Source organism: Ursus arctos, unplaced genomic scaffold, assembly GCF_023065955.2.
Source record: "Ursus arctos isolate Adak ecotype North America unplaced genomic scaffold, UrsArc2.0 scaffold_2, whole genome shotgun sequence".
In the NCBI taxonomy this organism is placed as follows: domain Eukaryota; kingdom Metazoa; phylum Chordata; class Mammalia; order Carnivora; family Ursidae; genus Ursus; species Ursus arctos.
In genome coordinates, this window is record NW_026622874.1 from 98,263,217 (window position 1) to 98,290,557 (window position 27,341).

The 27,341-nt window shown below is 56.8% G+C and overlaps 2 protein-coding genes across 2 annotated transcripts; one reads left to right on the plus strand and one right to left on the minus strand.

Moving 5' to 3' along the window:
- The first annotated feature begins 35 nt into the window (after positions 1-35).
- Positions 36-13,580, plus strand: PDAP1 (PDGFA associated protein 1). Its single transcript, XM_026516242.4, has 6 exons — positions 36-225; positions 3,145-3,236; positions 4,512-4,622; positions 6,209-6,330; positions 8,428-8,579; positions 9,664-13,580. The coding sequence occupies exons 1-6, from the start codon at positions 213-215 to the stop codon at positions 9,720-9,722; spliced, it is 549 nt and encodes a 182-aa protein (XP_026372027.1). The 5' UTR covers positions 36-212; the 3' UTR covers positions 9,723-13,580.
- Positions 13,468-26,517, minus strand: ARPC1B (actin related protein 2/3 complex subunit 1B). The gene is made up of 10 exons (XM_026516246.4): positions 26,410-26,517; positions 19,634-19,710; positions 18,839-18,943; positions 18,180-18,402; positions 17,342-17,449; positions 16,087-16,293; positions 15,921-15,996; positions 14,936-15,141; positions 14,055-14,145; positions 13,468-13,793 (listed from the first exon to the last, which is right to left on the minus strand). Exons 2-10 carry the CDS (start codon positions 19,695-19,697, stop codon positions 13,755-13,757), a joined length of 1,119 nt encoding a protein of 372 aa, XP_026372031.1. The 5' UTR covers positions 19,698-19,710; positions 26,410-26,517; the 3' UTR covers positions 13,468-13,754.
- Positions 26,518-27,341: the final 824 nt, after the last annotated feature.

A 27,341-nucleotide genomic window follows, 5' to 3' on the forward strand; every position in this document is an offset into this window, starting at 1 on the left:
TGCAGGCAAGCCTGGACTCAGGCGACGCGCGGGACAGTCTCCGTGCGCCGGCTTCCCTGAGGTCCCCGGCCCTCGCGGCGGCGGCGGCGGCGGCGGCGGAGCAGCGCTGAGGAAAACTGAGCCGGGCGGAAGAAGTCGAGCCCGAGGCGTTTCCGGTTCCGGTGTCAGTTCGAGGCGCCGCCGCCGCCGCCGCCGCAGCCGCTGGAGCCGCGATGCCTAAAGGAGGTGAGGGACTAGCGCGCGTGGCCCGCGGGCCTCGAGGGGCTCCCGGAGTCCGGCTCCCGCTGTTCATTCAGCCCGCGGGCGTCTCGGAGAGTGGCGCAGAGGGAGGACGTCCGCGCCGGCTGAGGGCCAGGTGTGGGCCTCGACGCCCAATTGTCCGGATGGAGAAACTGAGGAGCGGAGTGGCCACGAGCCACTGCTTCGTGGGTCTGGGGAGACTGGGAGGCTCCGGCTCCTCGCCGACGCAGAAGGCCGGATCTAGGGCGCGTTTTTCCTGGGTTGGGGGATCTGGAGTTTCCTCCCGCTTCTGGGCTCGCGGGGTCTGAGTCACCGCTTCCCGCGCCTGTGCCGGGCCCGTCTGCCTTGCGCGTAAAACGTGGGCCCTCTCGAGCTCTGGACGAGCCGGGCCTGCCTAATGAGACCTAACTTGATGCTCTCGAGCCTGGCAGACCTAGTTTTGACTGCCCCTATTCGGCAGCGGCTCCATGTGTGCCTTTGAGCCAGTTGCTTCATTTCTGTGTGTCCGGGTTTTCTCATTTGCAAACCGGGCTTATGATTGTCCCTACCTCATAGTACTGGTGGGAGCCTTAAACTAGGTAATCCATGTGGAGTGCGCGTCACAGCGCCGGGCAGTCAAGTGCCCATTAAACATTATTTGTAGGGTTTTGTCAGTTTCTTGGCCAAGAAGATAGAGGATCCACGGTAGACCAGTCCTTCATTATCTTTTCCGTAAGTCAGAAGTTCTTGATTTGAAGTCTAGCTGTGTCACTCTCTGACCCCATAGCCTGAAAGAAATTTAATTCCAGCCTGTTTTTCTCCTTTGGAGCACCTGGCTAATAACCCTTCGCTTGGAGAGCTGGAGATAGAGGTCATAAAAAAATAGAGCACTCAAAGTGCCTGGCTAACTCCTGGCACAGAACAGATGTTCAGTTAATAGTGGTAGCTCATGTGTCATGTTGGTTAAGATGCTGCAGCCCACAGGAAATCTACTTGGAGTTTTTTCAAACCTAAATGACTTCCTGATTTTACTTGCAGAGATATTGGGGTTTACAGAGCTGAATCCATTTAAACCTACCTCCCTACTGATTTCATCTGTGATAGGAAGAGCCACGTCCCTTCCATTTTTCTCAGTCTTGTGTTCTGCAAAAGGAGGGTGCTAAATGAACCCTTCTGGTTCCAGAATTCTGGCTCTGAGGGTCCTAGTTCATAGATACTTTGAGCCAAGGTTGGAGGCCACAGTTAGAAAATCCTAAATATCTGGGTTAAGTGACTTGATCTTTGGCTTGTGAAAAGCTTCGTGGGCGGATAAGATTTATGTTTCTTGCTTGTATTGATTTGCTTGAAATGTAAAAGAAGACTTTTTTAATTTTAAAGTACGAAATTCCCCGAGAGAAAAGGACACACTCTTGTTTCCATTGTGTAAATGTGAAACACTTTTAAAGGCAAGAGGAGCTTTTGATAAAAGTTATGGTAGGCCAAACCAAGGTCAGTGTCTCCTAGCCAGGTGTGCGGGATGAGAGCCTATAGTAGTCAGTTTTGAGTTGTGACTACTGCCTGGAATATTAAGAGGGCAAGAAAATATGTTGGGTTTTTTTAATGGCAAGCTTGATCTCTCACAATAGGACTTTCATGAGCATAGACTGAGACACCCCTGGGAACCCAGGTAGTCATTAAAAATAGGTGGTGTGGTCTGTAACAGCCCAATTATGGCTCTGCAGCTGCTGTCTAGGAAATAAGAGGAGGCTGGTATCTGTGCTACTGTCTCTGGAGTCCAGAGAAACTGGCTAATTACAGATTCTCTGCACTCAGTGAGACACTCACTGGAAATCAGCTGGGCCAAAGCTTCCAGAAGAGGTGGGGATGGACTGAGCCCACAACCACCCCAGCATCCTCCAGGACCAGCAGAGCAGGAGCCATCCTGCTATAAAACTTTGGCTGATGGCTTTAGCAGGGGTCAGTCTCTTGTCCTGGCTCAAGAGGTCAGACTGAAACTGATACTCTTAGATGAGCTTTAATTTACAGTTACATTTTTAACTGGTAGAAGGTAGTCAGCTTCATTTTCAACTTCAACTCTGCCAGCTGTTTCTTACTCCAAGCACAAGAAAGTTTTCAATAGGTTTTAGGTTTTTTCTTTCTACCATACCACTTAGGTGAACATGAAGTATTTATTATATTCTCTCATATTTATAGTGAATCACTGATTCGGTCAGTGGCTTTGTTTTTTTCTTTCTTCCAGAATACTCAATTAGAAAAGTAACAAACATAGCATATGTTTTTGTAGTGCTTATTCAATACCAGGCACTGTTCCAGCAGCTTTACATATGTTAACAAATTCATTCTCATGACAACTCTAGGATATAAGGACACAGATGGAGAAAGGAGACTCAGGTTAAGTACCTGCCCAAAGCTAGCAAGTGGTAGAGCTGAGATTTGAATTTTAAGTGTGTTGTCTGTAGAATGGGACCAGCTGTGACTCCTCATAGGTTTATTCTGAGGATCAGATGAGTACATGGCTGTGACAGAACATTTGCAAGTAAAAACCACTGTAGTCACAGCAGGGATGTGTTACATGTTCTGACTGCATTTCGGTCCACGGTGTTTGGATTATAAGGACCGTGGGATTTGGCTGGTTATTATGTGTGGTGTGCCCTCCCCCATATCCTCCCCTCAGGTCTTATTTGTAGGAAGCTACATCCAGCACACAGTTTGGGGCTGCCTCAGGTGGTCACATGTTGCCTCTTTTGTCCCTTTGAACATGTGAAGGTAGGAAAGTATAGGTTTGGGTGGTTCTTGGTGGGGGGTGGGGGCGGTCTCTGCAGCCTCTGATGAGAGCTCCTCAAGCAGAACACAGCCCCCTGGGGCTCAGGGCAATCAAGGAAGCTGATTCCCTCCCACCTTCCTGAACTGCCAATCCTTGTACAGGGAGAAAGGGAGGCCACAAAGGCCGGGCAAGGCAGTACACGAGCCCTGAGGAGATCGACGCACAGCTCCAGGCTGAGAAGCAGAAGGCCAGGGTGAGTACGTGCCTGTCCAGGCCACTCGAGTGGCCCAGGGTGGTTCCCTGCCTCTTTGGCATCCAGAGAGGTCAGGCAAAGGGGGCATGGACAGCAGGCGGGTGTCCCAGAACAACCAATGACAGTGAAGAGGAGAGCCATCTTCTGATTGAATCAATTAGAACTTTGTTCTTTTACCAGTGATTACCTTAGTGGGTCTCTGTTCTTGGTCCTGTGTTTCTGCTTTCTGGGAGCTGTTCTTCCACCAGGCTCAGCCCATCCACAGCTCAAGTTCCCAGCAGTCCCCATTTGTTTGCTCTAGCCATGCCAGACCTCTTGCCAGACCCAGCATGACACGATGCCCTGCGTTCCCACACCGCCAGCAGGCAAAGTGCTATTCGTTTCTCCAGACCTTGCTGAACGTCATCTCCTCTGTGACTCTCACTGATGATATTTACCCTTCCCCCTCTATTCCGAGCTTAGTAGTTCACTCTACTCTGTTCCTGCAGTGTTTTTTCCAGCCTCTTATCAGGAAATAGAATGTTTCCATCATCGTTGATGTCCCCATCCCTGACTACATTATTAGATCTTCACCTAGATAAGAGCACAGTCAGGCCTGATGAATGACACAGCTATGAAGTGTTGGGGAGCCCCTAGAAGGGAGGGGCCACATGTGACTGGGAGAGAGGGGAGGAGGGCTTGATGGAGGAGCTGGCAGCTAAGCAGGACCTTGGAGAATGTGTGGGCAAGTGCTAAGGGGGAAGGACCTACTGTTTTTGTTAGGAATATTTTTGGTGGGGAAGCAAGAAAGGTGGAAGGAAGCAGCATGTTGGGTGTTGTCTTAGGAAGCCAACGCAGCAAGGCCTCTGCATGGGCAAGTTGGAGTGGCTGGCCTGCCACTGACTGTGGGAGTGGAAAGCAGGGGAGGACTTGCCTAGGAAAGCGAGTACAATTTGGCAGCAGCATGTGGCAGCTGGGGAGACGGGAGGGGAGCTGAGCAGGACTATGGTTTCCAGCCCCACAGCTGAGTCTTTCTGACCCTGGGAGATGAACTTCTCACCCAGGATGGACTGTGGGAATGGCTTTTGGGCTGTGGAGCCGAGTAGATAGGTTGCCTCTGACCCAGGTCCCCTACTGGGGGCCAGGGTCGCAGAGTAGGACCCTTGTCCTACTTGGTCCCAGTGTTCTGGGGACTTAATTTCTCTGGGTCCACAGTCTGGAGGTGGTGGGAGCAGGGGTCACAGTCTAGGGGGGTTGTGCATTTTTGATTTTGCAGGTTGTCCATTTCTGAAACAGGAAGAAGAGGAACAAGGAGAAGAAGGTGGAGATGGGGCTGCAGGTGACCCCAAAAAGGAGAAGAAATCCCTAGACTCAGATGAGAGTGAAGATGAAGAAGACGATTACCAGGTACTGCGTTTGGTGGAGGCCTGGGACTTGGACTCATTCAGTCAGCAAACGGTGATCAAGTGCCTGTTGTGGACAGAGTCCTTGGTCACAAGGGGTTGTGCTCTAATAGGGAGTCGTAGACAATAAGGAAGTAAACAGGCAGCATAATTTCAAGTAGTGGCAGGTATCATGAACAAGATGGACTGTGATCATGGGTACGTGAAGTAGTGTGTGGTGAGGACGTGGCTTTTAAACTGAGATCTGAAAAACAGGCTGGAGCCAGGTGTGTGAAAATTACCATGCAGAGCAGTTAGGGCGGCTGGATTAGCAAGCTCAGAGGCCCTGGGGTGGAAGCAGGAACAGCAGCAGGCTGCTGGGGGTGTGCCTTGGTGGGTACGGACAGGAGCGGCGAGGGGGGAGGGAGGCGAGGTTGGCAGGGGCAGCTCCCGTGTAGCACTTGAGGGGTTTGGGTTTCACTATTGTGGGTGGGGGCAGCTGGTGGAGGCCTTGAAGTGGGAGAGAGACACGACCAGATTTGTTTTTAAAAGGTGGTTTTGGCTTCCCTGCAAAGAGTAAATCGTAAGGTGTTCCCTGCCATAAGCAGGGAAATGGCAGCAGGTCTCCAGACAAGAAACTGGCTTGTGTTGGGATGGTGACAGTGGCAATGGAGACTAGCCGGCAGATTTCACACCATGTTTTAAGAGATGGGCTCATTGGGGTTTGCCGACGAAAGGAAGCATAAGGCTGTGGCCTAAGGATGGTCGGAAGGAGCAGGGTGGGTGAGGCATGTTCAGTTCGCGATGTCAGTAACCAGGCGGAGGCGTTTACAGGTAGCTAGATTGGATATTGGTGTCCAGAGCTCTGCGTCAGATTGGCTGCTGTTTGGAAGCTGTCTCCTTGGTCATTAAAGAGAAAAGCTGGGGTTGGCAGGGCCTGAAACTTCAATCCAACCTGCTACGTTGAGGCCTCGTACTCTTGCTGAACTTCCCCCAGGGGAGGGAAGAGAGGGGAGATGCAGGTTCCCTGAACCCATAGATTGTGATCTCATGGCTCATTCTCAAGTCACTTCCGTCCCATCAGCTGAGATGGCTAGGAGTTGGAATTGGTCCTGAGAACATCCTTGGTCCGGGATCCAGCAGTGCTTGCTGCAGTCAACTGTGAGATTCCATGGAAAACTGCTTGCGGGGGCTGGGCTTGAAGTAGGGGCGTAGTGCTCTGTGTTGAGAGCTCGTGAGTTGGGCTTGGGTTCTCAGCTCATCTGCTGTCTACTTCCTCGTTGGTCTTAGGCAAGTCCTGTGTCTCTGTTAGTCCTGTGTCTCTGTTCTGTCACCTCCGAAGCTGAGAGAATAATCCCTGGTTCTTGGGACTTGGAATAGGTTGGGCTCTAGTCCTGTGCACTCACTGTCCTCGTACCTCCCAGGCTGGTGAAGACTCTCCTAAGTGCTATTCCCACTGTGAGGCCCAGGCTGAGCATCATGTTGGGCCGGGGGTGGAGCAGGAGTTTGTCCCCCTCCCAACAGGTGGGCTGTTGGGAGACAGTGGGAGTGGCCCTCAGGGGCTCTGCAGGACCAAACTTCTCCAACAGCCAACTTCTTGCTCTGTCTTAGCAAAAGCGCAAAGGCGTGGAGGGGCTCATTGACATCGAGAACCCTAACCGGGTGGCACAGACAACCAAAAAGGTCACGCAGCTGGACCTGGATGGGCCCAAAGAGCTTTCAAGGAGAGAACGGTAATCTCTGCTACTGGGCCTTGGGACCTGGGTACATGGGCCGGGGGCTGGCCTGCGGGCTGGGGTGGGGTGGGGGGAGTGGTTGAGGCGCCCAGGTCCCCTGCCCTTGCCTTCTGGTCTCTGAGGTTTCCAGTGGCTGGGTCGGGGCTCCAACTACAGCATTTATTTTTGTTTCATCTCATTCCCCAAAGGCTCTATAGAAGCTTCTCCAAAAACACAAAACAAAAACAATTTTTTTCACCAGTAGGAACACAGCAGGGAAAAACAGAAGAATAGTTTCAGATCTGAGTGTTGCACTTGAAGTAATGCCCAGGGATATGGAGGGTTGTGCTACAGTCCCTTCCTCCAGAGCACCCCTCTCCAGGGACACTTCCTCATCTAGCCTTCTCTGACCTTTGCTGGCCTGCATTCTTCTGTTGTCACTGACGTGGGGTGTGGGAGAAGGCAGCACAGTGCAGTGGTCTGCTGGCTGCCTCGGGGCTCCCTAAGTCCCGGGTGGAAATGGAGTAGCAGACAGCCTCTTCTGGGGTTGTGTGAGGGTCTCAGTCCAGCGCTGCAGTGCTCTGCACATGGCCATTCTTTGACAAGTAGTGCCCTAACTTTGGATGGCCACCGGCTGACACCAGGGGCCTTACAAGAAAGAGGTTGAAGTCCTCTAGAGAAAGCGGCCTTATTTTTTTTCCTTCCTGTGCTGCTAGGATTTAAATCCGCCTTCCTGTGCTAACCCCATGATGGCTGAGGGGTCTCTGAAAACACCACAGGGAAGGCTCATGAGCTCATGGTGTGATCAGAGGCTGCTAAGGATTCTAGCTTTCCAGTTGCTTCCCTTTCATCAGTAAAAAGGGGATCCTGTTTTTACCCCCTGCTTTTTAAGGTTGCAGAGTGAAAGCCATAAAGGCCAGCACCCTGCTTGGCACTTAGCTTTCACTGAGGGGGCTTTGCAGAGCCTTTGGGTAGCCTTGCTCATCATTCCAGATGCCTCCACGGCATACTGCTCACCGCTCCCCAGGTTCGCATCTCTACTGCTCAGTTTAGAGGCTCCTCACTCTGCACGTACTTCCCAGGGTGGGATCTGCTGAGCTGAGAAGTATTCTGGTCTCATCTCTGTAGCACATGTCTTGTCCAGAGTCTCCTGGGCAACACATCTGCTTATCTGACTTTGGGTGGCTGGCCTTCTCTCCTTCTGTCAGGCCAGGCCCCGTGCTTTGTTTCTTATTACCCGGTGCCGTGTGCTGTGAAGGCCTCTGGGAGGCCGGGTCCCTCCCCCAGGCTCGTGGTAGGCAGGGCTTCCCTGCCCTCTCCTCCAGTATTTGGCTCTTCCAGGAACCTGGTAGAAGTGGGATCATCCAATAAAAAGTGAAGGTGTGCCCAGTCCAGAATCTCAGGCTTGGGAGGAAGAACCTCAGGTGGAGCTAATGACCATCACCTCTTTCTCTACCTGGTGGGTTGGTGACTGACACCTTTGTCCTGTGGGAGTCTAGCTCTCATTTCCATACCCTCCTCAACTGGGGCTCAGCCCTTGGAGGGCAGCCTCTTACACATCTGAGCTGCCCTGATTGAGAATGTGCTGTGTTCTGTTGACCTGAGATTGGATGGGTGTGGTTCCCATCTGTGGCCACTTGGTCCACTCCTTTCTCTACCCCTCATAGAATGTGGTTTCCAGTGCCACTCCTTTCTCTACCCCTCATAGAATGTGGTTTCCAGTGCCTTCCTCCTCCTGCTCATCTTTGGATACACCGTCTACTTGGTTTTTGGTCCCCCTTTCTCACTGTGGACAGGAGACCCTAGTCAGCACCCCCTCCCCCCAGTGCAGACATCGTTCACTCTGTGCTGAGCTCACCCCCATCCTCTGCTGTCTGGGAAGCTGCTGCACCACTTGAACTTCTTCCAGCCCCTTCAGTGTATCCCTCAGAGGTCCAGGCCTGTGCCTCTGCTTGTTTGCTGAGTGTCCATCACGGAGGGGGTATGCGGAGCCAGGGCGCCTTCCTCCACTTGGGCCCCAGGCCCGAGGACTTGGCTTGTATCCTGGCTCCCACATTCAGCTCAGCTGATAATGGTAGGGAAGATGTCCCCTGTGACACCATTTTATCCAAACAGAGAAGAAATCGAGAAGCAGAAAGCAAAAGAACGTTACATGAAAATGCATTTAGCTGGGAAGACAGAGCAAGCCAAAGCTGACCTTGCCCGGCTGGCGATCATCCGGAAACAGCGGGAAGAGGCTGCCAGGAAGAAAGAAGAAGAGAGGAAAGGTAAGTCCTGAGCTGGTGTGACTGCCCGACTCTGGTTCTGGGCCACCAAACCCTGCACTTAGCATCCCGTTGTGCGATGGGATGGGTTGGGGTGTTGGCTAGAGACCCAGCCTGTGTGTTTATGCATGTGCCTTTGTCATTGTCACGTGGAGGTGGGCTTTCGAGCCCACCACGTTCTAGGGTGCTGGGAGGGTCCAGCAGCAGCTGGCAGTCAGATAAGGGTTTGAATCCAAGCAGAGCCCCGTCCACAGCGGCTGATGGAAGCCTCAGGGACGCAGCTAGGGCAGACGTTCAAGGTTGGATGGTCCCGCTAAAGTGTCTGGTGCCTCGGGTAACCGCTGTCTATCTGAGGGGCTTCAGAGGGTAGGGCAGGGGTGGGCTGGGCCTCACAGCGCAGACCGAGATGAAATCTAGCCCAGCTGTCCCTTTTCCCCCATGCTCTCCCTCCAGGGGTTCAGGTCGGCGGTGGGAGCTGTGGGGGGTTGGTCTGGTTTATAGGAGCGTTTGACTCATGACCTTCCGCCTCCTGGTCTTATGCACCCCTCCATACGTGTGGGGACACGAGAGCTCTTAGGGATCTGCTGTCCTGCCTCGTCACCAAATCACAATGAATCTGAGGCCTAGAAGGGGGAAATCAGCTGCGCCAGGGTTGTCACCACACTGGAGATAGTCTGCTGTCCCGGCACCCCACTGGTAGCTCTTGCTTCACAGACCCCAAGCAGGAAGGGCCTTGGACTGTTGTTGTGGATTGAAGGCTGCAGCACCCACAGGGAGAGGGTGTAATTGCAGGGTTCTGCCTGGGAGTGGGGTTAGAGGTTCCTCTTTGCCCAGTAGATTGCGTGTTGGGCCTGTGTCGGGGGCAGCCACCCGAATGTGATGGGAATGTCTGGACACCAGGGCACAGTGGCTCCCACAGGAACCCTCTTCCCCCCAGGCCTGTTCCTCCTCTGCCAACTGAACCCGTTGCCCAGAATGTTTTCTGTGGTCTGTGAGCCCTCCAGTGCTGCGCCTCCAGGGTGTGGGGGGCATGTGTGTCACAGGGGTGGTTTCGCGTTAACACCTGCCCTTCCCTTCCCACCCTCAGCAAAGGATGATGCGACTTTGTCGGGAAAACGGATGCAGTCGCTGTCCCTGAATAAGTAGCACGGCCCGCGGGAGGAGGCACCCGGGGTCCGGCCACGCCGCCAGGCCCTCTGCCGAGTCTCGCCTGCCCCGTCCTGGCGCCGCAGCAGCAGCCCCTCACGGCAAGGAGCCCCCGCAGCCTGGGGCCTCCTATTCATCTTGGCACAGAAGTCGTTTGGGGGGATGGTGGGGAGGGCTGGGGGGAGGGGGCGGCTGCTATCTTTGAGACAGAAAGATGCAGGACAGCATTTCATATGTAACCATTTGAATGTTTTTGCTGTTTTTAGAATTCAGAACTCTTGTTGGGGGTGCCTGGGAGGTGGGGTAAGAAGAGCTTCCATTTGTCCCGTAGGTTGCACGGTAGCGGCTGATTGGGGGGGGGGGCGGCAACTGCTGACAAGTTTGCAACAACCAGCCCTGGTCTGTGTTGCCTGGGTGCTCACTTAGAGGGGCTACTGTCTGGGGAGCCCGTGCCCCCTGGGTCCCTGAGGGTCATGGCTCGTCTGCAGCCAGTCCCCTCTGCCCTTCCCCGCCCTATCCCCTCCCTTCTGGCCAGCGCTAGGGCCCATTCTTAATCCTCCCCATGGATCATTTCAAGAAACCTCTGTTTACTGTGCAGCACCCAGGCAAAACATACTCCACAAGTCCAACTTGTATATTTGGCAGATTAAACTTGACATTATCGTAATCTTTGTTCTGTGATGCATTTTTGGGTCCTTGTGCCTGGGCCCTTTTCCCCAGCAGGGCATGGTGTTGCTCTCAGGCAGGTCCGCCCCACGAGGTTTGGGCAGCACCCAGCAGGATGTGGGAACTGGTCCCTGGGCATCTGAGCTAGGAGAGACCTCAGGATACAGAGTTCGTCCCTCCCCTCCTTTAACCCAAGTATGGTGGAACTTAAGCCAGAGTGGCCAGGGACCGACCCTCCACGGTCCATAGCAACCTGGCAGCAGCACCATGCCTCCCTTTCCTGCCCTCCAGGTGTTCAGAGAGTCAGGATTTCAGTGCTGGGAGGAAGCATCCCAACACCTGGCATGACTGCCAGGCATGACCTCATGCCATCCTTACCACTCTGGATGGTGGGGATAGCAGCAGGGATACTGAGGCTTAGCACCACCACGTGAGCCGCCTGCAGACTCGGCCACTGTGCCTGTCCTTTATCCTGCACCCCTGTAAGTGGCACTCCGCCTTGTGAACACCAGCATCCTTTGCATATGGTCCTGAGAGGTCAGTAACTGGTGCAAGCAGGGCCTGAGGTCAAAAAGAGATGTAGTGGCAGAGATGGAATTGGGCCCCTGACTTCCACGGACTCCTGCCATGCCCCCTGGGCTTGACCACGCTGGAGGTCAACAGTCCCAGGAGCCCCAGAAGGGTTACCAAGCTGCCAACATCTGCGGCTCCCTCCAGCCTGCGAAATACCTGGACCTGCGGAGCGGGACTGAACGTGAGGTTGGCCAGAGTGCCCCACCCCTCAGAGGTCATGCAGCAGCGCAGTTTCAGGTCTGTGCCAGGAAAACAAGGTTCTCTGAGAAGATGAACAAGAGGTGCTGGCTGTCTGGAAGGTTCGCAGACAGAATACCCTATCATTGGCTCCAGGGGCTGCCAGCCAGCTGAGCTGGAGCTGCGTGGTAAGGAGGTGGCCGCTAAGGTGCTGGCAGCTGGAGGTTTGCAGGAATGGCCTGGGCCAGCAGGACTCCCTGTGTGCCCGGGACTTTTCCTTGTCTGCTTGGACCTTGGTGTGAGACCAGAAGCCAGGACATCCTTGGTGTCTGCGGTCCTCCGAGTGGTCGTACAGATCTCACCTGTATACCTGGGTGACCTGCCGGCAAGACTTCTGGCTCGAGGCATTTCCTCCCTGGCTCAGCTAGAGACCCGGACTCACATGGAGTACGTTTCAGCTGGGGCTTGGAAGTCAGACCTGAGTTAGGATCCTGGCTCTGCTACGTCCCGCCCGTGAGACTTTGAGGAGGTAACTTCTTTCTCCGGCATTCAGTTTGGTCTTAGAAAGGGATAACAAGGCTGCCTTTTTTTTTTTTTTTTAAATAAAGATTTGAGAGAGAGAGTGCATGCACATGGTGTGGGGGGTGGAGGGAGAGAGAGAATCCCAAGCAGGCTCCATACTCAGCCCCACACAGGGCTCGATCTCACGACCCTGAAATTGTGACCTGAGCTGAAAATTGAGGATGCTTAACCAACAGAGCCACCCAGGCACCCCAGAGTATGGACAGAATGACTTGTGTGTTAGGATTTTCCCAGTTGTGTTCTCCACTCTCCCAGGTCATCCCAGCTCTTTCCTGTGCTATTCCCGGGTCCCCTCACACCCACACAGCTGCAGCAGCAGCCTCATGTCACTTCCCATTTAGTGGCTTGATTCCCCACAATGCCAAGAACCTCCAGGAACTGGTCTCTGGGGACCTTCCCAGTCTCACCACCCACCTCATCCCTGTCCTGCACACATCAGTCCCCCGGCTCCTAGAAAGATCAGATCCTTGCTCACAGCCCTCCTTGCACGTTATGACTTGCCTGGAATCTTCCCTCAGTCCTAATCCCTCCTTTTCTTGCTCCACCAGCTCCCCGCCCCCCCAAACATTGAGGGGGTCATCTTCAGCTGCCCCCACCAGACTATGAGCTACTTGTCCCCTCCACTGTCCGCAACATCCAGTGGGGTGGGGTACAGAGGAAGGCCCAGAAAGTCTGGCCAGTGGTCCTAGTGTCCACTGGTGATATGTCCATCATAGAACAGGGTCTAGATCCCCTCCTTCCCTGATGGGACTTCCCACCTGCCACAGGAGCCTTGGCCATGCTTTGAGGACCCCAACCCTATCCGACTGTGTCCTGTAATGCCTTTTCCTTCTTCTTAGAAACAAAAGATTGAGCCTATCAGTTTTAACAAGCATTGTGTCTATAACGAGGGCAGACAGTTGATGTCTGCGAGGCCTCTGCAGCGGAACAAGAGCATGCTTGCTGCTCGTCCTTCTCTGAGTGAAGGGAGCCTGTTTGTCAGGGTCTCAGAAGAACAGATATTCTGGGGCCACTTTTCAGCCCTGAGGTGAGCTAAAAAAAATAAAAAGGTATGTGGACATCTTCCTGGCCTTCCAGGGCCTGACAGTAGTCCCATCTGCTCCAGAACCAGCAGCTCACTTTACAGAGAGCTGGTATGGGCCGGGAGGGCTTTGGCAAGCATTCAGAATAAGAGGAGTTGTGTGGCCTGTCTCTTGGGATCTTAGAATTTCTATCTCGTGATTTTAGAAAAGTCAGTGGGCCTCTTCCGACTGGCAGCTATCCTGAGGGATAGGCCCTAGAACAATCCGGGAGAATGCATGTTTAGGTACCCTTCGTCCTGCAAATGTAAGGACAGTTGACAATTAGGATCTGTGGATGTAACTCATTACCCAGCTGTGACTGAGTAATTAGGTAACTGAGAAGCATGTGTTAAACAGAAAAGGCCCTCTGTGTAAAATAGGAGTGGGAGGGAAATTGAGGAAACGATGCACATTTATCAGAAACCAGCTGCAAACATCAAGTAGAGAAATCAATTTCCATGAAAGCCCACAAAGCAGCCTGGAATGTGAAGCGCTAGTCTGGGAATCCGACTGCCGAGTGACAGGAAGCCATCGGGGTCTGGCCGCGCCCTGACTGGACTGCGGGGGAAAGGGGAGCGGAGAGGAGAAGGCCCTTGGGCTTCAGGATCAATTTTCTGCTGGTAAAGCAGAAGTAAGGGACCTGTGCCTGTGGGAACACGCGCTTCTCCCAGACACAGGAGACCAGCTCTGATACTGTTTTTATTACATCCGTGTTTCGGAAGCAGTTCATGACCAGCACAGTGCTTTGAGAACATTTTTGTTTTTAACAATAAATGAAAGCATTTCTTTGTAAGAAAAAGGCACATGTTCCTTCAATAGGTAAGAAAAGCTTCCCACCCCTCCCTCCCCTCCAGCTGGAGCAGTCCCCAGGGGGACCCAAACTGCTACCCTAGAAACATTCAGCAAAGCGACCCTTAGCCTCCCTGACGCCTTCCCCCGGCAGCTGGGATGAGGGCAGTCTATGCCTCCCGGGTCATTTGATCTTGAGGTCCTTCAAGGCTGATTCCAAGCTCTGGAAGGAGACAGCAGAACAGACAGGCTGGTTCTCAGTTGTCCCGCACTCACCCCGCCCTCAGGGACCTGGCTCCCAGCCCCCACCTCACAGAGGACAGAGAACCTGGTCTTTGGAGTCAGAGAGACTTGGGTTTGAATCCCAGCCGTAAAGGGAAGTGCCCCTCATCCTTCTCCCCCCACCCCCGCCTTCATCCCAAAGAAGTGCCTTTCTCCTGGAGGAATAAAGAAAGCGGAAAGTCCAAGGTGGGCTAGGACTCACCTTCACGTCCCAGATGCTCATGCCGCCATCCATTCCCGTGGTGCAGAACTGGGAGCACTTGGCCTTTCCCCCGCTGAGCACCGAGATCTGGCTGCAAAGAGGAGGCAGGTTGATGGGTCCCAGCCGGCCTCGGGCCCGCCTGCCCTCCAGGAGCTCCCACCCTCCCCGGGTCAGCTGCCGGTGAGAAGTGCTGGGCTGTGCAGTTGGGGTGAGCCCCGCAGAGAGCCCGGGAAGTGGGCCGGGAGGGCCCACAGAGGACAGGGCTCACGAGTCTGCCTGGAGAAGCAGCAGTGTGCGAGGGGCCGAGGGAAGCCCATGTACATGGAACCGGGCAGGGCACGAATCCCACGTATGGGGAATGTCCAGAGTGACAGGAGTGTAGCAGGACGGGGGGAAGCAAAACCGGGGGCTGGGAGGACCCGTGGGGTTGTTCTGACAAGCCCTGAAAGCCGGGTTCAGGCCCTGAGTCTGAAAAGGACACCGGACCTGATGGCCGCAGGGGCCGAGCCAGTCGGGGGCGCCCAGTCAGGAAGGCCTGCCGAACTTGTCCCCGGTTGGCTGTGGGGTGGGACATCTGGGGCTGGCAGGACTGGGGCGTCCTGAGCAGTTTCTCATGCCTCATCCTGCCTCGCTGCTCAGGGAGGCGACAGCAGGCTGCTTCGGCCATGGCCCTGCCCCACGGGACTGGTTGCTCTCTGGTCGGCCCAGAGAACAGTGACGGTCCCCACACCGCCGTGTCCTGAAAACACAGAGCACACCGCCTGCGCTGCCCTCACCTGATGCTGTTTTTGTGCCACCTGGAGGTCACCCCACTTCCTAAGTCAGGGCCCCCCGCACTTTGATGCTGCTGGGAGAGGAGTCAAGGTGGGTCCTGCCCTCACCTCACGCTGTTCTTATGCAGCGAGTCCAGCCCAGCGCCAGAGGCCACGCTGCCCTCCGAGCTCGCCTTCTTGTCCAGGTTCTGGAAACGCTCACGGGCTGTCAGGCCGCGCTGCGAGCTCTGCTTGGGCACATCCAGCCGCCCGCCGAAGCTCAGGGTCCCTGTGGTGCCGTCGTAGGTAAACAGCACCGGGAAACAGTCGTGGCCCTGCGACAGGGTGGGGATGTCACGGGAGCGTGGCCGAGGGCAGGCACAGCACCCCCATTTTATGCACAGGGAAACAGAGGCTGGGGACAAGGAACAACACCAAGGGGGTGTCTGGCCAGGAGTCTGGTGGTGGGACTGGGGTGGAGCTACGGGGAAGCCCATGCCAGCCCAGAATCACAGCCAGGCCCACCCCAGGTACCCTGACAGGGACCAGCTGCTGGGGGGGTGGTGTCTAGGGGTGGCTCCCTTCCCCTGGAAGCTCAGGGACCTTGCCCTGCCCAACAGTTACACCTGCTCTGGGAGAATACCCCACAGTTGGACGCTTCTGTAGGCAAAGCAGGCCTGACCCCCCTCTGGGACCCGAGTGTGTTTGCTAAGGGGTGAAAAGGGAGGAGAGATGGGTGGGTGGGAGGAGGAGAGCGGCGTCCTTCTGGGTGCACGGGAGGACTGTGCTGCCCCCCACACCCACTGAGTTAGGTGTGGCCCTGGCCTTTCCCCTGGCCCATAAGATGTAAGCAGAAACCTCAGGGTCCAGGGGACGATTCTCTGCCTCCCCCTTCTGCCTCCATGGCAGCTGGGGAGCAGGTTGGAGACGAAGCCCCCCCCTGCACTGAGCAGGGCCCCCCCAACACCTGCAGCGCGATAAACGCTGCTACCCGGGCCTTGTTACCGCAGCATAAGCCGCCAGATCTGACCAAGGAGGAAGAGAAGGTGGGGGGAGATCAGTGGAGAGCCGCTCTAACTAGCACCACTCCCCTCCCTCCCCCTCCCTGCCTCACCGCTGCCACCAGACTGTTGTCTGTGATGAAGGTCAGGGCCAGCAGCGGCAGCGTTTCAGAGGCCAGAGTCGCGACGCTGAGAGAGAGAGAGAGATGTCAGCCATGCCGGCCCCTCCCACTTGGTGCCTTGGTTGCCCCCCTTCCCACCCCAGTGGCCTGTACTCACGCCATTTTCTTGTCGGCATCGGCCAGGCACACGGTGCTGTCGTGGCTGACCCAGGCCACGCGGCTGCCGCTGGCTGAAAAGCAGACACCGTGCACCCAGCCGCAGCTACTGCTGGACTCAAACATCAGCTCCCCGAAGGGCATCTTGGAGCCCCAGGGGGTGGGCGCCGGCCGCTCCTCCACCTCTTTGATGTAGGCCGAGAAGATCCTGCAGGGACCGACAAGAGAAACACACCGCGGTGACTGGGGAGTCTGGGAGCAGCCTGATGAGGGCCTTCTCTCCCAGACTGGCCTGGTGAGGCCCGAGTGTCCAGCCGGGACCTTGTGGGTACCAGAGCAGGTTTCCTGTGACCTGCAGCTTCACGCCTGGGCAAGTCTGGGGCCCTGGGCCCTCTCGGCACAGTGGAGTGGGGACCTCCTGGCTCAGTGTCCATGAACTCCCAGGGCCCTTGGGCCCTCATCTAAGGACTGACCGTGCACGGCTGCTACAGCCCCCAGGGGGTGTCCTGTCCCCCATCATGCAGGTGCCTGCGCTCCGCAGCCAGCCCTTAGGCTGCCCCCCCCCCCGGCTCTGCACCTTAAACCAGTCTGGCCCACCTTCCCCACCAGCTCTTCCCAGTACACCACTTTCCTACTCCATCCCAGGGCCAGCACAGGGTCAGGTGCCAACAAACCAGCTCCCCACCCCACAGAGCCTCAGTAGGACATTACCCTCTCCATGTCCGGGGCCTCCAGAGGAGCCCCTGGAGCCTGCTAGAGCCTTGTTTCCCAGGCGTGGTTCAGAGACCCAGGCCCTGTGTCTGGAGCTGGGAGCCACAGTCCTTGGGAGGCTCACGGGTGCTGGGCCCGGAAGCAAAAACAGCCAATGGCAACTGGAGACACTACGTTCCAGGCCCAAGGTAATGAGGCAGGTCTGTCTAGGCTGCTCAGTCATGTAGTGTGAGAAAGCATACCCCCTCGTCCTTCAGATGGGAGACAAGGAACAAGGACAGGAGCGGGGCTCTAAGGAGGCAGGAGATGAGGGCCTAGAAAAGCGTCCTCGCTGACATGCAGAGGCAGCAAGGGGCGTGTCCTGCCAAGACTCTCCATGGGCAGGAAACAGGACCCAATGGCGACCCCTCCAAAAGCAAAACCTCACAGATGCTGGACTGAGGTCCCAGGTCCCGCTGCTGGCGGCAGAGCGGGTCCAGAAGGCAGGGCGTGGGGTTCCCTCCACCCTGGTTCTTGTGCTGATGTCTGGGGGCCCCCCTGCTCACCTGCACTTGAAGTCACAGGAGCCCGCAGCCAGGAGCACGTTGTTGGGGTGCCAGTCCAGGCTGAGGACAGTGGAGCGAATGGGCTTCTTGATGTGCTTGCACACCCACCTGGACACACAGAGGGGAGGGGGACCGGTCACCTCAGCACCCAAGGCCTCAGTGCCCCAGGAACTCCACGTTCCCATGGGGCCCTGCAGACCCCCCTGCCCCCCGCCAGGATCCCTGGAGGGAGGGGCCTGGGCACTACTGGCCCACGGGCCTCTCGGCTGGATCAGGCCCGTGGGGTGCTGGGTCCCCTCCAGCTGGGAACTCTATCCCTGCTAGCCTTTAAACCTCACGACAAGCCTGAGCCAGGCTCAGTCACATAGCAGCTAACTGGCCAGGGTGGAATTCGATCTCAGGTCTCCCAGACTCCAGCCTAGCTTCTGCCCTCATGGACCCAGGGGAAAAGATGATGCGTCCCTAGAGCACAAAAGGCTTGACATCTCGGACGAGTGACCGGACCTCAGGGCCTTATTTTTGCTCATCTGAAAAGTGGGGACAACAGATGCCCAGTCCAGAGGGCTATCAGGGAGTCCATGCGAGTGTGTGTGCAGGGCTTTAGGCAATGCCCACAGAGGCGGTCCTGGTGTAGTCTATGCCTTTAGTACTGAGACAGGGCTGTGGGAGTGCCCGTCACCTCACCTACAAGGTCCAGAGAGGACCTACCTCCTCAGGGTCATGTGAACAGGGCTCCTGACACCCCATCCCGTGCTTTCTGGGACACTAGTCCCACCAGCTTTTGGTCTGCAACCCTAGGGTCCCTCCCAAACCACCCTGACCCTGCCCAGGCACCCACCAGTCATTTTCCTGCTCAAAATAGCAGATGGAGATGACACGGGAGCCACTACCCACAGCGAACTTGTTCTCCTGGGGGGCCCAGCGCACACAGCGAGCAGCCCGGTTGATCCGCAGGATGACGAGCGTGGGCTTCCACGTGCGGCCCTTCAGTGTCCACACGTAGGCATTGCGGTCTGTGCCACAGGTCACAATTCGGTTACTCTCAGGGGCCCAGTCGATGCCTGTGGGATGGGGAGGAAACAGGCTGAAGCCATCCAAGTGAAAAGGCTCTCTGGTATCCGTGTAGGAGGGGCTTAGAGGCCACAATCTGGATGCAAACTGCTCCAGGGGGTGCCACTAGAATACCGAGAGAGAGCGTTACAGCTCTCCAAACTATCACCAAACATGCTGGATAGCCAAGAGACAGAAGAAATGGGTCCTTGGTAACACTGAACTGAGCTGCTGGATCAAGCCTTTCCTGAAGCCCACAAACCTCTTCAGTTTTTCAGTAACATGAGCCAACATGATCCCTTTGTAACTTGAGCCAGTTTGAATTAGGGCTGTGTTACTTGCAACCCAAACTATCCTACCTAACACAGTGATTGGGAGGATGACACTGGCTGGCCCTGCCCCATCCCATCTCCTTTCAGGAGAATGAGCCCAGTCAGCATGACATACCTGTCACCTGCCCATTGTGCTCCTTGAGCTCGTGCACCTTGACCCACTTGGCCCCGCTCTTCTCATAGATGTGCACCTCGTGGTTGTTGGGGCAGATGGCAATCTCTGCAGGAGAGAAGGGTGGGGGTAGGCAGTGGGAGGAGGTGTGTGTGCCCAGGTTCCCCCTTCCCTCATGACTCCCCTCTCCTAGGAAGGCCCTTCACCCCTCTGCCTTGGTGCAGGGCTCCCTGAAGCACCTTGAGACCCTTCCCCTGGGACTAGGCATCCTTCACCTGCACCCACTACCCCTAGGCACCCCCACAGCACTCTCATGACCTCTGGGAGCTCTCTCCCCACTATTGCCCTCTGCCCCCCAACTCCAGCCCTGGGCTCCTTGCTGCTCCTGACAATGCCAGGCTCTCCCACTGCGAGGCCTTGGCACGGCTGGTTCCCTCACCTCCAAAAGACCTCCCTGGCCACCTTTTCTGAACCACTGCCTCTGCCTCCAGTGCTTTCCCCTCATCCTGCGTGTGTTCCTCCAGGCCGTCTTCATTTCTCACCCCACTCTGGGAGCCCGAGTGGCACCTGCGACAGGCCCGGCCCAGGCTGGGGCCGCACTCCCCCCTCCACCCCTCACCGGCTGCCCCTGCGTGTGCCCAGAGCGCGTCCGTCCCCTCTTCCACACTCAGGACTGGAGGTGAAGGAGGGGGACAGCCAGCCCTCAGAGCCCACAGTCTAGGGCGCCTGGCCGTTTCACTGCCAGCATGCACTCAGGGGGCTCCCCCCTCACATCATCCTGTGGGCAGTGGCACTCACGGGTGCGGTCCTTGTTCCAGGCATGGCAGCTGATGGGCTCCACCAGGAAGCTGTGGTAGGCCATGGCTGCTTAGCTCCTGTGCCCAAGAGAGGAAGGGACCCCCAGTCAGCCCCGCCTCTGATCCCAGCACAGGCCCCGGCCAACCTTGCGGGAGGGCAGCAGGAGCCAGCCTGGCCTTCCCGTGAGTGGGGTGTGCAGACCCTGTGTCAGGTCGGCTGTCACTCATCTGTGCCTCAGTTTCCTCAAGGGGAGAGACCCCCCACCCCCCCGCCTGGCCCAAGAAGGATGGAATCGGGCGCCTGGGTGGCTCGGTCGGTTGGTTAAATGTCTGCCTTCAGCTCAGGTCATGATCCCAGGCTCCTGGGATCGAGTCCCCACATGGGGCTCTCTACTCAGCGGGGAGTCTTCTCCCTCTGCCCCATCCCCCCTCCCTCCCCACTCTTGCGCACGTGCACTCACTCAAAATCTGGAAAAAAAAAAAAGTGAGGTGAGGATGAAAGGCGAGGTGCCCAGCACTCAGCAGGCAGCCTTGCACACCCAGAGCTCCTGTTTTCAGGAGAGGGAGGGGAGGAAGCCAGTCTGCAGGGGCGCAGCTGAGGACACGGACGGACACACAGACACATCCCTTCCTCATCCAGAAAACCCACTTGCTGTTCCTTCCACGAGGAGGAGGGCAGGACAGGGCCCTGAGTGGGTGGCTGGACTGTGGGGGTGAAGGTGGGTACAGAAGGCAGCTGGGTGCACCCCCAGAACTGGGCCCCGCCCTGACTGCACCTCTCCAGCCCCCTCCCTGCTGCTGAGTTCTGAGGTGCCCGCTGAGCCTGAGGTGGGGTGGGACACACACCACAGTGGGTGATGGGCAGTCGCTTGCCTCCCCCCCAGCTCTGCCCACCCCTGTTCCATTCAGCAAAGCCCTACTCATCTGGAAAGACGCAAAGGGAACATCACTTCCTCAGGCCCATGCTCGCCCTACTTCCCCACTCAGCCGCGGGGTCTGTGGCGGAGCCCAGCCGCACCGCGTGCCAGCAGTGACTGACCCTGGGGGCACGTCGCTCACCCCTCCGAACCTCAGTGTCTGCATCTGCACAATGGGAACAGGAATCCTGCGCCCCAGAGGTGTTGAGAGGGTAAAACAAGACATTAAGCCCTACCTGGCACACAGTAGGTGTTCCCGTGGGGTCACTCCCAGCCACCACCCACCCGTGTGGGAGTTTGTCCCCCCAGCTAGCCCAGCGGCTGATTCCAGGGCACACGGGCCTCAGGCCTTTGCAATGGCTGTTCCCTGGCCTCCAGAGCTCTTCCCCCTCCCACCCCCCCCCACCCCCGCATGGCCAGCCCGTGCTGCTGCCCTTCAGATCTCTGTTCCAAGGCCACCTTCTCAGGCACGCCCTCTCTGACCACTGTTTGCAACTGCAGCCACCTGCCTCTCCCCCGGGCTCCCTATTCCGGGTGAAGTTTCCCCACAGAGTCACCACGGACCCTGTTACCCTGTACTCGTTCACAGCACCTGCGGTCTCTCCCCAGCTGGGACTCAGGAGCTGGACGCACACCGTTCTCACTCGTCCACACTGCTTTCCCCAGTGCCCAAGTGCCTGGCACACAGTAGGTGCTCATAAGTACATGATGAAGACAACTGTATACTGTCACTAGTGCCCAGCAGAGTACATTCTTTATTAAAAAATTAAAACAAAAAACTACTGGGGCTCCAGGCCAGCTCGGTTGGTGGAACGTGCGACTCTTGAACGCGGGGCGGGGTTGTGAGTTCAAGCCCCATGTTGGGTGACTTAAAATCTTTAAGAATAAAAACCAACAAAACCACCACCACCCAACATTTCCTGAATGCTCCTTACTTGCCAGGTCTAAGCAGTCCAGGCGTTTTTTGATTTTTTTTAATTCCAGTAGCATTGACACAGTGTTATACTAGTTTCAGGTTACAGCATAGGGACTCAATTCTATTCGTTCCTCAGTGCTCAAGAGAAACTAGTGGGCACCTACCCAGCCCCTCAGGAGAACGGCCACCTGTCAGGCTGAGCTCACCCGCATGGCTGACCTGGAGGCCCTGCTGGAAGGCACAGCATGGAGCTGGGGCCCCGCCGCAAGAGAGGGACGGGCTGCATGTAGCCCACTGTCCAGCCAAGAAATCCAGGGCTCAGTGATGGCCTGCCCCAGGCGGCACCACACATCCTGCCGGGCCTGGCTTCCTGACTCCCAGCTCCCCGCCTTGTGGGCCCTGCTCCTCTTGCCCACCCCAGATGCAAAACCCGTTTTCATTTATAGCAGGAAGCTCTGGAAGGTTCCTGGGGCAGCCTAGGTCTCACGGACCCACAGAGCAGGGATATGGCTAGAGCAGGGCACCAAGTGGGTCCTCGCCAACAAGAGAGGAGAAAGCTGATACACCTGCAGCCCAGGCCACACACACTCATGCATGTTCAGCCTCGCACGCGCACACACGAGCACACTGCTCTTATGTGCTCCCACGTGTTCAGCCTCGCACGTGCATGCACAAGCACACTGCTCCCACGTGTTCAGCCTTGCACGCGCACACACAAGCACACTGCTCCCACCATGGCTGCTTCCCCAGCCTCTCCATATAAGGCCTCTCTGTGGAAGGCAAAGGCCCCGGAAGTGGCGCTCTGGGTGCTCAGCTCAGGTCAGCAGGCCTGATGGGGACGTCCCCCAGCACTTCCGGTGCCGCTGGGCCGGGTCAGCACGGGCATCCAGCTTGGCTGGATCACTTCATCACCATCCACACCACAGAAGCAAGACTAAGAAGTGGGAGCACCAGGCCTCTCTGTGCTAAAGTGCCCACCCCGCTTTTCCAAGGTCACCAGTGGGGCAGAGATAAGGCCAGAGGCCCACTTCCACACCCCAGCCGGGCTCTCGCTGGCTGCTGTGGAGGCCAACCACCCCCTACCCCTTCAGCCCCTGGTGGCCCAGAAAGAAGCTCTGTGGCTACGGCCCTGAGGGTCTCTGGGCCCACAGCTCATATGCAGAATGCAACTTCCCAGCTCCGACTCTCCCGGACTGTGTGGCTGGGCGTCTCTGCCTCTTGCAGGGTCTTGCTTGGTAAGAGTATCCAGACCTGGGGGCCAGGCTGCAAGGACGGAGAGGTTGGGTCTGCTGAAGACGGCAGCCCCCATACTAGTAACACAGCCAAGAGAACTTGGGGAGCCCTGACCATTGTTTCCTGGGACCCAAAGGTCCTCAAGTGGGAGAGGAAGGGGCTGATAAAGATGGCCACAGGCACAGTGGGACAGGCGGGGGGGGGGGGTTTTCACACCACATCTATCAGCCAATCACACTTCAGCATGAATTCAGACAAATACTCACAGTACACTGCATTAACTAACACTTTAAAGGGGCCGGGGGTAGATATGGGGGAAGGGGGTGGGAGAGAAGAGGTGCATTTTCCCCTTTTCATAACTTCTGCAAAACAACTAAAACCAGCTGGGCCTCGGCAAGGACTCCAACCCCCAAGTTAGCAAGGAGGAAGTGGTAACCCAGAGAGGGGAGTAGCTTCTCTGGCCACTGTCGCCTCAGGGCCACATCCTCCTAGAGGAGAATCACTGGATTGTTCCCAGTGGTCAGACGCAGAGAAGCAGCCTTCACATGGGGCCACCCTGTCGCCGGAACTTTGACTTCATCGTTCCCAGGAAAACCTCCATGGGGGATGGGTTAGCACCCACTGCCAACCAGTCACCCTAAAGAATATGCGGCTAGAGGTGCTTTGCCCAAGTGTGCTGACAACACAATGCCTGGGCAATGGCTCCGGGGTGGGGTGGGGGGAGGACAAAGGCAGGCTGAGGCCATGGCCTCCGGAACACCCACCCACTTGTCACTGTGGCCCTGGGAGCCAGCACAGTGGGCCCATTGGACTACTGGGGACAGAGGCAGGAAGGGGCTCTGGGGACAGTGTTGGGACTAGAAGTCCACATGCAGTGATCTGTGCCTCATTACCCCAGAAACAGGCTGGGGGAGTGTGGGCCAAACGCCAGGTCTCCCCTGGCTGGCTCCCCTCTGCCAGCCTAAAGCCAGGATCTCCGTGTTCCCAGTAGCCCTTCCCCTACATCCTTCCAGCACACAGAGAACACTCAGTATGAATGCGCTGGAGATCACCCAGGGCTGGGGCTGGGAGAGCACAGGGAAGGGTGGCCTGAGGTCTGGGAGAGGTTTGGGTCTCCAAAGTAGGGTGTGGGTTTCCCTCCAGGGGGTGCCAGAGACCACACACTGGGATATGGAGGTAGGTTTTGGTGACCCATGTATCCCCCGCACCAACTAGAGTTCCTGGCACATAATAGGTGCTCAATATTTCTTGAATGTGGTTGAACGAACCCCATCCTTTTCTTTAGGGGATGGGCTATAAGAAATGAATATGCTTTATCTCAGTGGCATATGTATGCAATTTTTAAGTATTTTGGGGGGGGTATGTGCTCAGTGTTTCTTTTTCTTTTTTTTCTTCTTCTTCCTGATTAGGGTCAATGATTAGCAAAGCATGGAAACCTGAAATCTAGAAGGTCCTCCCTGAGCATTTGGGAAGAACTCAGCTCCCCTCCAAAGCAGAGCAAGCCAGGTAAAGTCCGACTTAGCGCTCCTTCCTTAGGTGCTGGGGTCAAATTCTGACACTGTCCATACTGGCTGGACGCGTCAGCCAATACTTCCTTCACATCTCAATCAGAAAAGGTTGGGGCTGAACAAGGTACCGGCTGTAGGTTCCTTACCGCTTTCAAAGAAGCTTGGCCACGTCTGAAGCTAGAGGTTTGGCTGTATCTGAGGCTAAGCCAGGCAGGAGCAGTCTGGACCAGGATCTTGGCCCTACAGGCACTCAGGGAAGTCCCCACCCAGCTCAGACGCTCCAGGGAGCTGCCAGCAAGCCATTTTGCACACGTGCGAAGCAGTTACTCAACTTCCTGTTGTGCATAGAATAGCCCTTGCCACCCAGACAGACCAGCCAATACCTCCTCCCCAGGTCTGCTCCTGAAGTCTTACAAACCAGGCAAAAATCAAGTCAAGAAATATAAATGAAAGCAATCATAGAAAGGCACCATAAAACTTATTAATAAAGCAATCCAAACAAAACAAAATCCAAAAACACATAAAACTCAATGTTGGCAGGGTTGTGGAGAAACTCTCATTTGTTGCTCATTTGTTCAGCCTTTGTGACGAGCGATGCAATAACAATTGAACAACTGGGTTGGAACGAGCAGAGTAACACGAACAGGAACTTAAAAATTAACACTCTTTGGTGGCATAAATTCATTCTGGTGCTAAGGACATAACCACTGACTTTTTTTTTTTTTAAGCAAACATGTTCATAATAACCCCCTTTAGCATAGGGGAAGGGTGGAAAAATCCAAGGGACTACAAATATAGCAAGAGTAAATTGTGACACTAACATGTTGGGGTATCATTTAACTATTTGAAAGGATGTGTGTGGATTATGCACAAAGACACATATAAACTAGCTTCACTGGCATCTTTAAATGCCCAGTATTTTTACCCAAGACTTTGACAGACATTCTCTCTTACCCTTGAAAGCAAGCCTAAAAAGTTTTGTGGGTTTTTTTTTTTTTTTTTTTTTGGTGTTTTTGTTTTTTTAAATCTTCACTTTGTACAGACAGAAACAGACTCAAACAAAAAGCCAAGATTCGCTCAAAGCCACACAGCTCCTACATGGCCCAGTTTGGGATTCTGGCCTCAAATCTCAGAGGTTCGCATCATCCAGACACTTTGATAAATGTGGGCAGGCCTTATAATGCCAGTGGCAACAGTAAGAGCACGTTTGTACCTTGTGTGTGCCTGGTGTGTTGCCAAGTGCCTTCCACACATTATCCCAAGTAGTTCCCATTTTACAGGTAAGATAGGTTGAGGTCCAGGGAAGTTAGGTGGCTTGCTGAGGTCATCGTCCAGTGACGGAAGCTAGCACTCTCACCCCGTCCCAGAGGCCTCACGGGGAACGGGTGCCCTTAACCACTGGGCAGCACTGCCTGCCAGGCGCGGGGAATCCAGGGACAGTCCGGAAGAACCCGGGGAGCCTCCGGCTCGGTCCCCGAGCTACGCTGGCTCCGGGGCTTCCCGCTAGTCTTTTCAGTGTTACTGTCACCGCCCTGGGCGGGTCCCGCTGCTCTCCCCGCCGGCCAAGGAGGGGCCGCTCTGTCCGGGTTCGGGACCCCCTCCCCGTGAGGACCTCGGACCCGGGCCCCTGGGGCAGGGGTTGGGATGGGGGCCCAGGAGGGGGCGGGGGGGGGGAGGGGGGCGGGGGGGGGAGGGGGCGGGGGAGGGGAGGGAGGGGCAAGGTGGGCGGGGGCGCCAGCTCATTTCCCGGCCGAAGCAACCCGGAAGGCTGGAGGATGGAGGGGAAGTGACTGGGCGTGGGGCCCTTGCGGCCCGAAATAGCGGGGGGCACCGACCGCGGGGCAGGGTCAGGGACGGGGAGGCCGAAGGGGAGGCCGAGGCGGCGGCAAAGGGGGCGGCGGCAAGGGGGGCGGCGGCAAGGGGGCCCGGGCCGCCCCGAGGGCGCCGGGGGCAGGGAGCCCTGCATTTTCCTCGCCCGGAGGGGGCCGCCCACCCGGGCCCGGCCCACCATCCCCTGGTCCCCTCACCTCCAGGCGACCCCACACACGTGGCAAGCCCCCAGCCCTGTGCCCCTTCACCCAGGCACCCCCTCCCACGCCCCCACGTCTACGAGCGCCCCGCACCCTCCTCACCTGCAGGCAACTCCCCGCCCCCTCCCCTCGGGGCGCCCCCTCCCCTCCGGAGGGTCCCTCAGCCCCCTCACCTCGGGGCACCCCGGCCGCGGACTCTGGGCAGTCGACGCGCCGAACCGGCTCTGGGCCCAGCGCCGCGCCGCAGCCACTTCCTCGTGGGCGGGGGGCGGGGCCTCCCAGCCTCAGCCCCGCGGGGACGGGGGCGGCGACCAGGGTGGCGGCGGCGAGATCCCAGGCCCCGCCCAGCCATCCGGGGTGGGGGCTGCGAGGAGCCCAGGCGTCCAGAAATGATCTGCGACTGCCCCTCGCAACTTTACGCGTGGGGAAACTGAGGCTCAGGGAGGCGCACAGCCGGAGCAGCAGCTACGCGGGGTGCGCACGTCCCCACCGCCGAGAGGGCGCCCTCTCCATCCTTCCTCTGTGAGCTGATAGCCACAGGGCGCAGAAAGTGCAGGCCGGGAACCGGCTGCGGGCAGGAGGGCGAGGCGGGGCTGCCAGCCCCTGCCCTCCCGCCCTCACTGCAAAATGCGCCCCGGGGAGGGGTGGCCGCTGGCCTCCTGCAGCGACTCTGGCTGGCGCCGCTCCTTCTCTCAATGAGGACTTCCTGCCCTTTGATTCCGTTGCACCCCACTTCTCTCCTTTAAGTTGCCTGGTGGCCGTGCAACCACATGAATTTGGGTCCTGGGCCAAGTGGTCCCCAGCGGTCTTTCCGTCCTTAGCCTCTGCCTCAGCTTTGGAGATGTGGCCAGATGAGGGGCAGATGGGGGAGACCCTGAAGACCCTGCTGTGCCCTCTCAGTGGGTCAGGCCCCTCCCCCGGCGGCCAGCAGCAGATGGGGTGCGGGGTCTTCCCGATCGCAGGAGGTCTGGGGCCAGACTCCCACCCTGACAGGTCTTGGGGCTTTGACACATGCTGTTCTTTCTGCCTGGAACACTTTTCCCACCCCGTCCCCACCTGGCCAACGTCGGTTCATCCTGGAGGACATGTGTCTTAGCTCACTTTG